Source organism: Oncorhynchus clarkii, chromosome 1, assembly GCF_045791955.1.
Source record: "Oncorhynchus clarkii lewisi isolate Uvic-CL-2024 chromosome 1, UVic_Ocla_1.0, whole genome shotgun sequence".
Lineage (NCBI taxonomy): Eukaryota > Metazoa > Chordata > Actinopteri > Salmoniformes > Salmonidae > Oncorhynchus > Oncorhynchus clarkii.
The window spans coordinates 71,531,465-71,548,571 of NC_092147.1; the positions used below are offsets into that span (position 1 = coordinate 71,531,465).

At 42.0% G+C, this 17,107-nt stretch overlaps 1 protein-coding gene across 2 annotated transcripts in view; it reads right to left on the reverse strand.

Moving 5' to 3' along the window:
* The window catches only part of LOC139411631 (cGMP-dependent protein kinase 1-like), a 157,933-nt gene that overhangs the window by 29,033 nt on the left and 111,793 nt on the right, over positions 1-17,107 (reverse strand). For both annotated transcript variants that reach the window (XM_071158236.1, XM_071158228.1), the window contains exons 5-7: positions 15,972-16,035; positions 12,610-12,687; positions 11,771-11,865 (exon numbers count right to left, since the gene is read on the reverse strand). In XM_071158236.1, the coding sequence (XP_071014337.1) occupies positions 11,771-11,865; positions 12,610-12,687; positions 15,972-16,035 (237 nt within the window). The remainder of the gene's footprint in view (positions 1-11,770; positions 11,866-12,609; positions 12,688-15,971; positions 16,036-17,107) is intronic.

Here is a 17,107-nt window from a genome sequence, read left to right on the forward strand (position 1 = left end):
ATGCGAAGGACTTACTGCCTCCCGAGACCAGGCCCTCATCCCCATCATTTGTGTGAAGAAAAGACAGGGGACGGAGGCCTGGGTGCCTTGTGAGAATTCGTTGGCGAGTGAGTAAACCATCACCACCCTTGCTATTATTGGCCAAAGTCATTGGAAAACAGACTGGATGATCTACATTTAAGAATATCCTACCAACGGGATATTAAAAACTGTAATAACTGGAGTAATATGTTTCACAGAGACTTGGCTGAACAACGACACAGACTATATAGAGCTGACTGGCTGCTCTGTTTTTCGGCAAGACAGAGCAGCTACGTCTGGTAAGACAAGGGGCGGGGGTGTGTGTCTATTTGTCAATAACTGCTGGTGTGCGATGTCTAATATTAAAGAAGTCTCGTGGTATTGCTCGTCTGAAGTAGAAAACCTCATGATAAGCTGTAGCCCACACTATCTACCAAGAGAGTTCACATCTATATTATTCGTAGCCGTCTATTTACCACCACAAACCGACGCTGGGACTAAGACCGCACTCAACAAGCTATATAAGGCCATAAGCAAACAAGAAAATACTCATCCAGAAGCAGCGCTCCTAGTGGCCGGTGACTTTAATGTAGGAAAACTTAAATTTGTTTGACCTCATTTCTACCAGTATGTCATATGTGCAACCAGAGGAAAAAAAACTCTAGACCACCTTTTCTCCACAAACAGAGACACATACAACGCTCTCCCTTGCCCTCCATTTGACAAATCTGATAATGATCCTATCCTCCTGATTCCTGCTTACAAGCAAAAACTAAAGCAAGAAGTACCAGTGACTCGCTCAATACAGAAGTGGTCAGATGACACAGATGCTACGCTACAGGACTGTTTTGCTAGCACAGACTGGAATATGTTCGGGGATTCCTCCAATGGCATTTCAAGTTCCTTGGTGTCCACATCACCAACAAAGTATCAAGGTCCAAACACACCAAGACAGTTGTGAAGAGGGCATGACAACACCTTTCCCCCCTCAGGAGACTGAAAAGATTTGGCATGGGTCCCCAGATCCTCAAAAAGTTCTACAACTGCAACATTGAGAGCATCCTGACCGGTTGCATTACCGCCTGATATGACAACTGCTCAGCATCTGACAGGAAGGCGCTAGAGGGTAGTGCGTACCGCACAGTACATCATTGGAGCCAAGATTCCTGACATCCAGGACCTATATAAACTCAGAAAAAAAGAAACATCCCTTTTTTATGACCCTGTCTTGCAAAGATAATTATAAAAATCCAAATAACTTCACAGATCTTCATTGTAAAGGGTTTAAACACTGTTTCCCATGCTTAACCATAAACAATTAATGAACATGCACCTGTGGAATGGTTGTTAAGACATTAACAGCTTACAGAGGTAGGCAATTAAGGTCACAGTTACAAAACCTTAGAACACTAAAGAGGATTTTCTACTGACTCTGAAAGACACCAAAAGAAAGATGCCCAGGGTCCCTGCTCATCTGTGTGAATGTGCCGTAGGCATGCTGCAAGGAGGCATGAGGACTGCAGATGTGGCCAGGGCAATAAATTGCAATGTCTGTACTGTGAGACGCCTAAGACAGTGCTACAGGGAGATAGGACGGACAGTTGATCGCCTTCGCAGTGGCAGACCACATGTAACAACACCTGCACAGGATTGGTACATCCAAACATCACACCAGCGGGACAGGTACAGGATGGCAACAACAATTGCCCGAGTTACACCAGGAATGCACAATCCCTTCATCAGTGCTCAGACTGTCCGCAATAGGCTGAGAGAGGCTGGACTAAGGGCTTGTAGGCCTGTTGTAAGGTAGGTCCTCACTAGACATCACCGGTAACAACGTTGCCTATGGGCACAAACCCACCGCCAGGACAGGACAGGCAAAAAGTGCTCTTCACTGACAAGTTGCAGTTTAAATATATATATATATGTTTTACCTTTATTTATCTAGGCAGGTCAGTTAAGAACCTCTTAAAGCTAGGGGGCAGAATTTTCACTCATTTTCAACTTCCTGCTACTCATGCCAAGAATATAAGATATGCATATTATTATTATCATGTCTGTGAGTATAACAGAACTTATGTAGCAGGCAAAACCCAGAGGACTAACTGTTTAGAATTTTGTTTCTTCCCTATATTGTCTTTGCCATTGGAAATGTATTAAGAACCTACTTTCAGTTCCTACCGCTTCCACACGATGTCGCCAGTGTTTGGAATATGGCTGATGTTATTTCTTTGTCTTAACAGGAAGTAGGCCAACTCGGAACAGGGGACAATTATATGAGTTGCACAAGACGTGAAGAGCAGAGCTTTTTTCTTTTCGTTCATGTATTGAATACAGATTGCCCCGTCTACAATTTGATCGATTATTAACGTTTAAAAATACCTAACGCTGTATTCCAAAAGTTGTTTGAAATATTTTGGCAAAGTTTATAGGCAACTTTTGAAATATTTTGTAGTGACGTTGCGTTTTACTAAGCTGTTTTTTTATGGATCAAACGCGCTTTATAAATGGACATTTTCGATATATATGGACGGAATTTATCGTACAAAAGGACCAATTGTAATGTTTATGGAACATATTGGAGTTAAACAAAAGAAGCTCGTCAAAGATAATGCATATTTTATATTTTATTTCAGCGTTTTGTGTAGCGCCTGCTACGCTAGCCCCTTTGTTTACTGCTGGTGAGGATGGCTGCAGGCTATCAGATAATAGCTTCATATGCTTTCTGACATGTTGGCTGGATTCACAACGAGTGTAGCTTTAATTGAGTATCTTACATGTGTGATTTAATGAAAGTTTGAATTTTATAGCAATTTATTTGAATCTGCATTTACCCTGGAAATTGGCCGGTTGAGACGCTAGCGTCTCCCCTATCCTCAAGAGGTTTTAAGAACAAATTCTTATTTTCAATGATGGCCTAGGAACCGTGGATTAATTGCCTTGTTCAGGGGCAGAATGACAGATTTTTACCTTGTCAGCTCGGGGATTCAATCTACCTACCACCCCAGGAAATAAATATTGTCTCACCATGGGTGATAGTCAGATTTGCGTTTAGGAATGAGAATTACTCCGAGGCCTGTACTCTGGAACGGGATCGATTTGGAGGTGGAGGGTCCGTCAAGGTCTGGGGCGGTGTGTCATAGCATCATCGGACTGAGCTTGTTGTCATTGCATGTAATCTCAACACTGTGCGTTACAGGGAAGACATCCTCCTCCCTCATGTGGTACAATTCCTGCAGGCTCATCCTGTCATGGCCCTCCAGCATAACAATTCCACCAGCCATACTGCTCATTCTGTGCATGATTTCCGACAAGACAGGAATGTCAGCGTTCTGCCATTGCCAGCGAAGAGCCCGGAACTCAATCCCATTGAGCACATCTGGGACCTGTTCGATCGGAGGGTGAGGACTAGGGCCATTCCCCCCAGAAATGTCTGGGAACTTTGCAGGTACCTTGGTGGAAGAGTGGGGTAACATCTCACAGCAAGAACTGGCAAATCTGGTCCATGAGGAGGAGATGCACTGCAGTACTTAATGCAGCTGGTGGCTACACCAGATACTGACTGTTACTTTTGATTTTGACCCCCTCTTTGTTCAGGGACACCTTATTCAATTTCTGTTAGTCACATGTCAGTGGAACTTGTTCAGCTTATGTCTCAGTTGTTGAATATTGTTTGCTGAAAATAAACGCAGTTGACAGTGAGAGGACATTTCTTTTTTTGCTGAGTTTACTTGGCAGTGTCAGAGAAAGGCCCCAAAAAATTGTCAATGACTGCAGTCGCCCAAGTCATTGACTGTTCTCTCTGCTACCGCATGGCAAGCGGTACCAGAGCGCCAAGTCTAGGACCAAAACACTCTTCTACCCCCAAGACAAAAGACTGCTGAACAACTGAACACCCCCCACCCCCCCTCACCCAGCTGCTACTCGCGGTTTATTATCTATGCATAGTCATTTTACAAATTACCTTGATTAACCTGTACCCCCGCACATTGACTCAGTACCGGTACCCCCTGTATATAGCCTCGTTATTGTTATGTACATTTCTTGTGTTACCTTGTGAATGATTCATTTTTTAAAAACTTTAGTTAATTTAATAAATATTTTATTAACTCTATTTCTTGAACTGCATTGTTGGTTAAGGCTTATAAGTAAGCATTTCACGATAAGATTGTAAATACAATTTGATTTGATTCACACAAAATCTATTTTGCTTTCTATCTCAGATAATGAGCAGAGCCCTTTCCTCTAAATGGCACATACACACAGAGACTGAGCTGCTAGCTTCGCTAATTTGCCTCCTAAAAGTGTACAGTTTTTGTATTATTTACACACCATGGTGATTTCCTTTCATTAAGACACCAACAACCCAATACAGCCGGTGTGTGGGATAGATAGATTCACTGTTAAAGGGGCAATCTGCAGTTGCTACATCCATTTTTGGACTTAAGTTAATGACGTGATACCCAATGATTCTTGAAGGATATAATATATAAATGTCTTGTGAGCTTAGTGCAATTGCCGTACCCCACCAGAACCCAAAATATAAGCTTGTTTTACTCCACTGTTTGTAAACTAAGTAAATGTAAACAAACACTGTATAGCCTCAACACATGGTTACAACTATACTTTTATATCATGGATGATGGTCAGTCCTTGAATCAGAAACAGAAACAGTGGCGGGGGTGGCTTTGTTATTGTTTAAACTCCAGATTGCCCATTTAAGAAATAGAGGGGGGTCTCCATCACATGCTCTCCTCTTCTCCTTTGGTTGACGGGGTAATGCTTTTGGCTGTCATATTGTTGATATTGACAATAGTAGTTGGAAACTATTTCTGCTGTCTGTTAACCTTTGCAAACAATTGATTTACTCTGATCATCGCACATCTTCACAATTGCTTGTAAACACAGAGAGAGAAAGATAGAGAGAGGGAGAGAGAGAGAGAGAGAGAGAGAGAGAGAGAGAGAGAGAGAGAGAGAAAGAGGGAGAGAGTGAGAGAGCTCTGAAATGTCCTTTAGAGCAGCACGGCAGAGACCCGGCCAGCGGTGTACATTTCCAGTCGAGCGTTTGAATTAAACTGGTAATTGGATGGTGATCTGGTGTCCCAAAGGAGGGGTTATGAAAATACAGGCTGAGGTGGGACCTGAGACCAGCACCAATCATATTGTTTCCTTTTTCTGTCAACGATGTCACACTCTTTACTTAAGCTCTCATCCTCTACTGACCGTCCTATCAACCCACACACATGAACGCACACGCACAACACACACACTCCCCCGAAGCACAGCACACATCGTCTGCACTGTTGATGGATCTACACCTCAAATGGGAGTTCATACAAGAATGTGACATCAGATACTATGCTGCCCTATTGGGGACAACAACTATGTTTTGAGGTACCTCTGTTCCAAGAACTGCCGACAAGATTTATGTACATGATAGACTATAACCTAAAAGGAGAGTGGAACAATTTCTGTTGCACGTAAACATGCAGATGCATGAAAACACGTGCGCAGGCAGACACACACACACTCCAGTATCATTGGTAAGAGAACAGAATGTGATTTGCAAATATTGTAACAAAAGATCAAAGTCAGAGTCTCGAGATGTAGCGTGTCCTTCATCACACACATATTGAGTTTCATAAGCATCGACACACACCATTAACCTCTGATTAAAAACCTAGCTTGAAGCCCCCTGGTCAAAAGCATTCATTGAATTTAAATTTGGGAGGCATGCTTGACCATCAAAGCAAACGTTGTGCGGACCGCTTTTCTCAAGATGCCCCGAGACAAAGAATTGTTGGTAAATGGTTACAATAATAAGTGGGCACTGCGTCCTTCAGAGGATACATACAGATGGCCTTCTTAGATGTCCTTAGGGAGAATACAAGAGATAGGGAAAATAAACGTGATTTTGAAGGTTTTCCCTGTATCTTCAGAGTGAATTACAGCAAACAGACTTTCTAAATTCCATAAAATATTATTCTGAAAGTGTCGCTATGACATATTATTTTAAACAGAAATGTGTACCGATTCTTCTTCTATGAATCCTATTATAATCAAATGGGTCAGTCCAATCTACGGTATCATTAGCATGATCATCAGAAGAGCTGGATTAATATGACTCCAAAACTCTCATTTCACAAAGGAATGTTTCACTCAATACTTTGAAATGTGGGACACTTTCTTTCTTATATATCTGTTTCACATATCGTCTTCCAATGGCAGCAGAGCGGCAGTAGCCCTGTCCCATATGTCCCACATACATTTTAATGATGTCATCTTACATCTCTTATGTTCATTAGCTTCAGATAAGGAATAGACCATAATGTACTCAATTTGCTACACTGCATTTGCCATATAATTACCACCTTATGTATGCTGTATTAATATCAGACAAGGATCTTATATAACTGTTTGTGTGAGAAATATGACAAGCAACTGATGATCTAGACTGAAATATATCTCTCACTCCAAACGGGTAGAGATTTCTCAGTGAATTATTGCTTCCACAGTAATTGGTTGTCTGCATTACTTCTAATCAATACATCAAAATGCATTGTAACTGTTTTGCTTCACACAGGTAAATAGAGCTCATTGGGGATTGTTCCTCATTTAGTCACCACAAGGTGGTGCTAGCTACATCCCATATTTTTTACTCACGTGGCAGTGTGTGTGTGTGTGTGTGTGTGTGTGTGTGTGTGTGTGTGTGTGTGTGTGTGTGTGTGTGTGTGTGTGTGTGTGTCATCCAAGGCTGAAACGCACTGGAGACTAACCGGGTGATTCTCATGAAACCCGTTTTAAACATGTCTGTAGCAAATTGAGTTTCAAAACCATGATCCATCTGCAAAAATGAACTACCATTCTGAGGACTAAGATGTCTAGTTCTAAGTGTGTTATTTTAAATACATTTTACACTTTTGTCTGAATTTTGTACATTTTCACCCCAAATTCTCATTACTGAAATGCGTCCAGATTATGTTCTCGGGTCATTTCATACAATTTTACTTATTTTAATAAAACACAAAATATGTTGTTGTAGTTTGTCCATAAATCATAAAAAATTGTATACTAGTTGATAATATTTACAGTGCCTTGCGAAAGTATTCGGCCCCCTTGAACTTTGTGACCTTTTGCCACATTTCAGGCTTCAAACATAAAGATATAAAATTGTATTTTTTTGTGAAGAATCAACAACAAGTGGGACACAATCATGAAGTGGAACGATATTTATTGGATATTTCAAACTTTTTTAACAAATCAAAAACTGAAAAATTGGGCGTGCAAAATTATTCAGCCCCTTTACTTTCAGTGCAGCAAACTCTCTCCAGAAGTTCAGTGAGGATCTCTGAATGATCCAATGTTGACCTAAATGACTAATGATGATAAATACAATCCACCTGTGTGTAATCAAGTCTCCGTATAAATGCACCTGCACTGTGATAGTCTCAGAGTTCCGTTAAAAGCGCAGAGAGCGGCATCCCGGGTGGCGCAGTGGTTAAGGGCGCTGTACTGCAGCGCCAGCTGTGCCATCAGAGTCCCTGGGTTCGCGCCCAGGCTCTGTAGTAACCGGCAGCGACCGGGAGGTCCGTGGGGCGACGCACAATTGGCCTAGCGTCGTCCGGGTTAGGGAGGGATTGGTCGGTAGGGATCTCCTTGTCTCATCGCGCACCAGCGACTCCTGTGGCGGGCCGGGCGCAGTGCCCGCTAGCCAAGGTTGCCAGGTGCACGGTGTAGCCTCCGACACATTGGTGCAGCTGGCTTCCGGGTTGGATGCGCGCTGTGTTAAGAAGCAGTACGGCTGGTTGGGTTGTGTATCGGAGGACGCATGACATTCAATCTTCGTCTCTCCCGAGCCCGTACGGGAGTTGTAGCAATGAGACAAGAAAGTAGCTACTACAACAATTGGATACCACGAAATTGGGAAGAAAAAGGGGTAAAAAAACAAAACAAAAACAAAACAAAAAAAAGCGCAGAGAGCATCATGAAGAACAAGGAACACACCAGGCAGGTCCGAGATACTGTTGTGAAGAAGTTTAAAGCCGGATTTGGATACAAAAAGATTTCCCAAGCTTTAAACATCCCAAGGAGCACTGTGCAAGCGATAATATTGAAATGGAAGGAGTATCAGACCACTGCAAATCTACCAAGACCTGGCCGTCCCTCTAAACTTTCAGCTCATACAAGGAGAAGACTGATCAGAGATGCAGCCAAGAGGCCCATGATCACTCTGGATGAACTGCAGAGATCTACAGCTGAGGTGGGAGACTCTGTCCATAGGACAACAATCAGTCGTATATTGCACAAATCTGGCCTTTATGGAAGAGTGGCAAGAAGAAAGCCATTTCTTAAAGATATCCATAAAAAGTGTAGTTTAAAGTTTGCCACAAGCCACCTGGGAGACACACCAAACATGTGGAAGAAGGTGCTCTGGTCAGATGAAACCAAAATTGAACTTTTTGGCAACAATGCAAAACGTTATGTTTGGCGTAAAAGCAACACAGCTGAACACACCATCCCCACTGTCAAACATGGTGGTGGCAGCATCATGGTTTGGGCTTGCTTTTCTTCAGCAGGGACAGGGAAGATGGTTAAAATTGATGGGAAGATGGATGGAGCCAAATACAGGACCATTCTGGAAGAAAACCTGATGGAGTCTGCAAAAGACCTGAGACTGGGACGGAGATTTGTCTTCCAACAAGACAATGATCCAAAACATAAAGCAAAATCTACAATGGAATGGTTCAAAAATAAACATATCCAGGTGTTAGAATGGCCAAGTCAAAGTCCAGACCTTAATCCAATCGAGAATATGTGGAAAGAACTGAAAACTGCTGTTCACAAATGCTCTCCATCCAACCTCACTGAGCTCGAGCTGTTTTGCAAGGAGGAATGGGAAAACATTTCAGTCTCTCGATGTGCAAAACTGATAGAGACATACCCCAAGCGACTTACAGCTGTAATCGCAGCAAAAGGTGGCTACAAAGTATTAACTTAAGGGGACTGAATAATTTTGCACGCCCAATTTTTCAGTTTTTGATTTGTTAAAAAAGTTTGAAATATCCAATAAATGTTGTTCCACTTCATGATTGTGTCCCACTTGTTGTTGATTCTTCACAAAAAAATACAGTTTTATATCTTTATGTTTGAAGCCTGAAATGTGGCAAAAGGTCGCAAGTTCAAGGGGGCCGAATACTTTCGCAAGGCACTGTATGTACTCACAGTGTCTGTGGACATCTCATTACGTAACCTCATTACGTAACGCATCATCTAGAGGAGTAGTAGAGGTTAAGTTAAGGAAACTAGGCGTATGTCGCGTGTCACTACTTCACAGGAGAGCTGTTTGAACATAAACGTTTTTAAATGCGTTTTTTGTCAGAAATGCCTTCTCGAACATATGAACTTTCATTTGCCTTTATAACAAACTTGTATGCCATATGCAAATACGAATACAATTGTTAAATTATGAGCCTAGTTGGTTTAGCGACAGAAAAAGTTAGCAACCTTCCCGCTAGCCATGATTGGCTGAGATAATAAGTGGGCAGGACATGCCGAGAGATGAGTTTGGATTGGTCTGTCATATAGCATGCTTCTGTCTATTTGAGCTGGTTAGTATGTCTAGGTAATCCTCTCTAATGCAGGCTTTAAAAAAAGGTATTGCGTAGTAAAACTGCATATGCCTAATGTCAAGGTAAAATGTATTGTTAGCTAGCTAACGTTAGCTGACTGGCTCACTAGCTAACGTTACGTGTATGCTCTCCACTTCGTGGGGACCAAGTTTTTAAATCAGTGGAATTCGAGGATTTTAGCTAAGGAGAAGGAGAAAACACCTCTCTCCAAATTAAATCTTCAAACTAAGGGCAACCATGGCATCCGACAGGAGACGCGTCCATCCATGATATATATGGGTAAGATAGCCTAGCTTGTTACATGTTCCCACGTTACACATTTCTAATTTTGACAGAAAGTGGTTTCATTTCAAGTTAAAGTGTACTGTTAGCTAGCTAACGTTAGCTGGCTCGCTAGCTAACGTTATGTGTATGATCTTATTATTCATATCTCAGAGCCATTTGCTTGACTAGTTATAGCCTAATGTTAGTTAACTAACATTGAACCTGGTTGGTTAGCTACCTGCAGATTCATTCAGGGTAGTAAAGTCATGAGTTGGCATTATGATTCATTGTTTACCTAGCTAGCTACATGTCTAAACAAAAGACTCTCGTCTGAGTGTGCCAGAGCACAGAATAACTGATGAATTTACGAACGCTGAACACCCGTTGAATATGGCCGGTATCAGTAAACGTCAGCAAAAAAACATAATTAAATTGTTGCCACAAGCACAGTAACAGTCACCAACGATCTGGATAACATGAAAACAGCCTAAGCTTGGGTGCTTGACTGCCGTTGTGAGGTTAAAATGTTCGGATCAACCTTACTCATCGGCCAGAGCGTCCAGTGTGTGCTCTGAACGCTCCGCGAGTGAAACGCTCTGAATATACAAGCGGTCAATCTGACAGCACTCTGACTAACGCTCTGCATAACATAACAGCCTAACCAGCTCTGCTAGGGCAAGTGATGATAAGTGAGCTGTTCTCTCATTTCTCATGTCTGGAAGTAGCTAGCAAGTTAGCTTGGGTGCTTGACTGCTGTTGTTTGTACAGAATGCTCGGATCAACCCTTAAAGAGACGGGTAGGGCTAAAGCTTAAGGGGGTGTGAACGATGCTGAATGGGTGTAGACAAAGAAGAGCTCTCCAGTACCAGTACCAAAACATTAAAAGTACATTTTCTAAAAAGTGAGTTTACAAGTTTATCAACTTTCAAAGCAAAATTAATATCCCATTATTCCTGTAGCGTATGATATACAATTTTGAGTCTCTACTTTTATCCAATATAAAAAACACAATTTCAAATAAGACCGACTTGAGCCGGTCGGTCACATATGCCTTCAGAATGAGGTTCTTATTCTCAAACACCCCTTTTACCCCACTTGGCCTTCTCATTACTGAAACAGCCAAAAAGCTCAAATTATAGAAAAAGTCTGGTTTAATTTGATATGTTTTATAATTTCATTTTACATATTTGTCTTTTCAGTGTACGTTTAACTCAGGCCTTTCATTAGAGGAGCAATGTTAAAAAAATATATTAGAAATTGATTTGTGTATTCCTTTTTTGTACTGTTGCGGTAATGAGAATTTTGTGGAAATTGTGGTAAAATGCATAATGTGATCAAAAAAACATAATAATCATTATGAAATACAAGGTAATAAGGAATGAAAAGAAGGCTACGTCCGACATTGGAGTCCTTTGTACAGGTGAAGTTCATGAGTACATAACTACACATAAATACAATGAAGTATATACTGTAAGTACGGTCTTACCCAATACATTTGCGGACAATGATAATGATGCATTGGATTTATACAAGCACTTGCCAGGTTCTCAAGGTAATTCACAATGTGTCAGGGGGGAGATCACTCAGGCAATGTGATGCATGTGGTTTATTGGGGGTATGTACATAACAGATATTCTGGTCACAATTCTGATTGATCCATTGCCACAGAGCACCTGCCTAGAAAGACGAAGAGGAAAAGAGAATGAAAGGGAGAGAGAGGGAGAGCGAGAGGGGCAGGTAGAGAGAAAAATAAAGAGAAATAGAGGAAAGACAAGGAGGGAAAGAGATAGAGAAAGAGTGGGGGCAGGGCAAAGAGTGGGAGATAGAAGTGTGAGTAGAGGGCTTATCAGTCTTACCCATGCAGGGCCTTCTCTCCGAACCAGTCTCCTTTCCCCATGCTGCGGAGGTAGACAGGATCCCCGCTGGGCTTGTCTTCCCTGGTCACATTCACCTGGACAAAGGGGTGGGGTGCCACTTTAAATCCATAAGGGGGGAGTGAGCAGTTATACATTCTGAGAGAAGGGACCTATGGGACCATGAGCTGCACTGTAAGTACAGTAAAACCCTTCTGTAATGGACATTTCTGTAACTGTATGGTTGACTAATCACTACATTATTCAACATCAAAGTGAGGTTAATGCAGAGCAGGGGTGATGGACATATCTGTGCATGCTAAATCTTTGTACATCTTTGATGGACATCTTGGTGCTATGGTCTGTGAGGAACCACTAACCAGGTCATTAGCTAGCTGACAACTGAGCGATGGAGGTCCAGCAGAAATGGCCAAAGTGAAGATATAGAAGGTCGTTTGACTTAATTAAGGCTTCTATCTTCATTCATTAGAAGGTTCTATTGCAGTATGACATCACATCCACCAGAAATGCATAGCTAAATCTGAGGGAAATAGTGATAATTCAACTTTTAATATGATCTGGGAAGACAAAAAGGGAAAGAAAGACCCAGGATAAGACACACAAAGAGAGAGCGAGAGAAAGTGAGAGTGTGAGAGAGAGAGAGAGAGAGAGAGAGAGAGAGAGAAGTTTGTTCCACTAGTTGAGACAGATGGATACTGTACATCTTGATAATTTGAATGGGGTAAATCGTTGACCTTATTTGGCTCCCTGGCTGGGACAGAAGGTAACATGTCTGGCTGAGAGCCCTATATCAATAATGTTGATGATGATGAGGGTCTCACCATTCCCTTGCTGACAATGAAGAAGGTGTCTCCTGTGGCTCCCTGTCTGACGATGTACTCTCCATCCTCATAGTGTGTCTGGAAGCAAAGAGGAGAAGATACGTGAGAAGGATGAGTCACCCAGGCACCTCTGTCTAATACCCACTTCACCCCAGGGTGAGACACCTTGAACACGTTGCATTGGTGAAAAGATTTTCCCTCAGTATTGTCTTAGTTGGGGTGCAGAGTCCCCTGAAGCAACAATCCTTTGAAAGCACACACATATTTACACACATATAAGCACATAGGCACAGCCGAACGTGTATGTGCACGGACGCACACGCACGCTCCATATTCTTCACACTCTCATTTCCTGTGTTTTCTCTTGATTTGAAAGCCTCTCCTTGAATCTCATACACACAGTTAGGTGTGTTAAACCGGTAAAGACAGGATTATGTGTAACACACTGCCATTTATCCAGGCAAAGATGGTTGAATGTGGTATGTGAGAGTGAGTATCTGGCCTTTGTAAGACAAAGCTGTGACATTTAACCTGTAGAGGGCTCAGCCAATCAATACACTGTGACCAATGTGCCACACCAGACCAACTAAACACAATGCCCATGGAAACAGATGCTGACCTTTGTATATTATGGTCATCCAATCTCAAAACATAGAGGTTACATTGTCTTCTTGTTTTTCAGTATAGCAGTCAAATCCTGGGTGGTGTTCTAGCGATCTGCCCCAATATACACGTACCTGTTAGCAACAGGGTTTAGATGTGTGCGTTTTTTTCCTCATTCATCTAGACACACTATCCCATAATGAAAAGCCAAAACAGGTTTTTAGAAATGTTAGCAAATGTATAAATAAATCCCAAACTGAAATATCACATTTATATACAGGGCAAGTAATCAAGGAAGTGATGGAGTCCTGATGAGTCTGACAATGCACAAGTGTGCGTAACGATGGAGACAGGTGTGCGCCATAACGAGCAGCCTAGTGAAATAGAAGCCGGAGAGGGAGCACACGTGACATCTTGTTTATGACACTACAAGCTTGGCATACCCTGTATTTGTTGAGTTTCTCCCATTCTTCTCCACAGATCCTCTCAAGCTCTTTCAGGTTGGATGGGGAGCGTCACTGCACAGCTATTTTCAGCTCTCTCCAGAGATGTTTGATCGGATTCAAGTCCCGGGCTCTTGCTGGGCAATTCAAGGATATTCAGAGACTTGTCCCAAACCCACTCCTGCATTGTCTTGGCTGTTTGCTTAGGGTTGTTGTCCTGTTGGAAGGTGAACCTTCGGCCCAGTCTGAGGTCCTGAGCACTCTGGAGCAGGTTTTCATCAAGGATCTCTCAGTGCTTTGCTCCATTCATCTTTCCCTCGATCCTGACTAGTCTACCAGTCCCTGCCGCTGAAAAACATCCCCACAGCATGATGCTGCCACCACCATGCTTCACCGTAGGGATGGTGCCAGGTTTTCTCCGGGACGCTTGGCATTCAGGCCAAAGAGTTCAATCTTGGTTTCATCAGACAAGAGAATCTTGTTTCTCAAGGTCAGAGTCTTTAGTTGTATTTTGGCCAACACCAAGTGGGCTGTCATGTGCCTTTTAATGAGGAGTGTCTGGCCACTCTACCATAAAGACCTGATTTGTGGAGTGCTGCAGAGATGATTGTCCTTCTGGAAGGTTCTCCCATCTCCACAGAGGAACTGGAACTCTGTCAGAGTGACCATCACCTCCCTGACCAAGGCCCTTCTCCCTTGATTGCTCAGTTTGTCCGGGCGGCCAGCCCTAGGAATACTTTTGGTGGTGCCAAACTTATTCCATACAAGAATGATGGAGGTCACAGTGTTCTTGGGGACCTTCAATGCTGCAGACATTTTTTAGTACCCTTCCCCAGATCTGTGCATTGACAAAATCCTGTCTCGGAGCTCTACGGACAATTCCTTTGACCTCATGGCTAGATACTTGCTCTAACATGCCCTGTCAACTGTGAGACCTGATATAGACAGGTGTATGCCTTTACAAATCATGTCCAATCAAGTTGTAAAAACATCTCAAGGATGCACCTGAGCTCAATTTCAAGTTTCATAGCAAAGGGTCTGAATACTTAAGTAAATAAGGTATTTCTATTTTTTTATTTTATACATTTGCAAACATCTATAAAAACCTGTTTTCACTTTGTCATTATGGGGTATTTCCACAAAATGTGGAAAAAGGGAAGAGGTCTGAATACTTTCCAAATGCACTGTATGTCTCAGTCTATCTCAGACAAATCAATAAGACAGCACCTGATTGACATTAGAATAAACAGTACTTTGGTGAATACAACATAGGGGCGAATGACACAGAGGGGCTCTCAGAAACATAATGTTAACATGTTATTTTGGTTTGTGTTTGGCAGTCAGCGTATGTCCCAAGCATTAGTCAGATGGTCTGTTCTTTTTTAAATGCATTGCTTCATTTTACCACTGCAGTCACAAAGGTTCTCATTTTCTACGAAATGGCAAGCGTTATACACACATTGAATAACATGCTAAAACAATATTATAGCTTTAAAATGAACTTTAATGATTGTGTGTCATGTATTCATTCTCTTGAAAGAGAGGTAAATATTTATGTTGAAAGAAACTAAAACGGAATAGGAAAAACCTTAAGTTGTAGAGAGTGCATAGATTTTCATAGCTTAGCATAATTGATAGATTTTTCTGTCCTTGTGAAGTGAACACTTTATGGCCAAAATTGGGACCACTTCCTGGTCATTATCTGAACACACACACACACACACACACACACAGAAATGCAAATGTTACAGGCTTCTAAAAGCCTGCAGGACAAACTAAATGTAAAAAGCAGTTTGCAGCCAAAGTGAAACTGGAGAACATATCAAAGGAAAAAGGATAACAAACAAATGGAGCTCAGAAGTGTAGTGCTAAAAAAATCATTGCTATTGCAATGTCCAAAGAAAACATATAACCTTTTACAAAACCACCAGAAGTCTGAAATAATTCAGAGAGGAAACCGAAACAAAAAAGGTAAACCAGAGAACAGGTACAATATATACATTCCTCTGGGCAAAAGTGGTGATCTGACCATCTTTGACTGGTGAGATTCCTCCAAGAATTTAAATTAGTCCTTCAAGAATTTCAATTATATTTTCAATTGTATGTGTTGTCACATCACAAGTTCATCAACACCATACTCAGTTGCTCAGAACTCTCAAACCTTCTCTGCCTTCAGCATAGCAAGAACATCCTCAACCTGTAGGCCTCCATTATCCATTCACGCCATTCATCCAACAAACTCTTTTGTTTCCATAGAAATGTGTATCCTTGGCGAACACATTTGTGTACATAAATGGCTTTCAAAGGAGGACCTACCTCCTCAAGGACATCAGCCAGCTTGCTTAGTATCTCCTCCGGAAGTTCATGGAACGTTGGAACACTGCAGGAAGAAAAGAGTCAGGAAGTCAAGGAAGAATAGGGATCCACAATGCTACAGGGCATTGATGCTAATAGACATATACACTGATATATAAACATGACATAGACTGACCAGGTTCATTCAGGTGAAAGCTATGATCCCATACTGATGTCACCAGTTAAACCCATTCAATCAGTGTAGATGAATGGTAGGAGACAGATTAAATAAGGATTTTTAAGCCTTGACACACAGAATGTGTACAGTATGTGTGCCATTCAGAGGGTGAATGGGCAAGACAAAAAATTTAAATGCCTTTGAATGGGCTATGGTAGTAGGTGCTAGGCGCACCGGCTCATGAATTGCAACAGTGCTGGGTTTTTCACGCTCAACAGTTTCCAGTGTGTATCTAGAATGGTCTACCACCCAAAGGACATCCAGCCAACTTGATAAAACTGTGGGAAGAATTGGAGTCAACAAGGGCCAGCATCCCTGTGGAACACTTTCGACACCTTGTAGAATCCATGCCCTGATGAAATGAGGCTGTTCTGAGGGCAAAAGTGGGTGCAACTCAATATTAGGAAGGTGTTGCTAATGTTTTGTACACTCAGTATAAGGTCATGTAATATCAGCAGCTACACAGTCAATAGGTTAGCCTGAATAGAGTTTCTGTTATTATGCTCGCTCAGTTTTCTTAACGTTGGTGAAAGTATAATCCAGAAATGAACCTATATAAATACACTACACATTTACTATGTGTGGTATTCTGTATGCGTAGACACACACACACACACACACACACTCTGAGGTTGAAGAGGTTTGATGTTTGTTCTGTGCATTTCCTTGCAGTCCTCTGAATCCTAAATCCCATCTGCTCGTTATCGACATGGACTAAAGAAAACTGGCCAATGTTTATCAGAGGGGAGAGAAAAATAGCACCCAGGCATTGGAACAAAGGCTTTTATCTCTCTATATCATCTCTCTGTTTCTCCATCTCCAAGTCCCTCTCGTTTTCCATGCTTTATTAAAGTAATCTGAACCATCTCGCCCCAGCACTGACTCCTGGTGCTGACTTTCCTCCATGGACCCTGGCCAG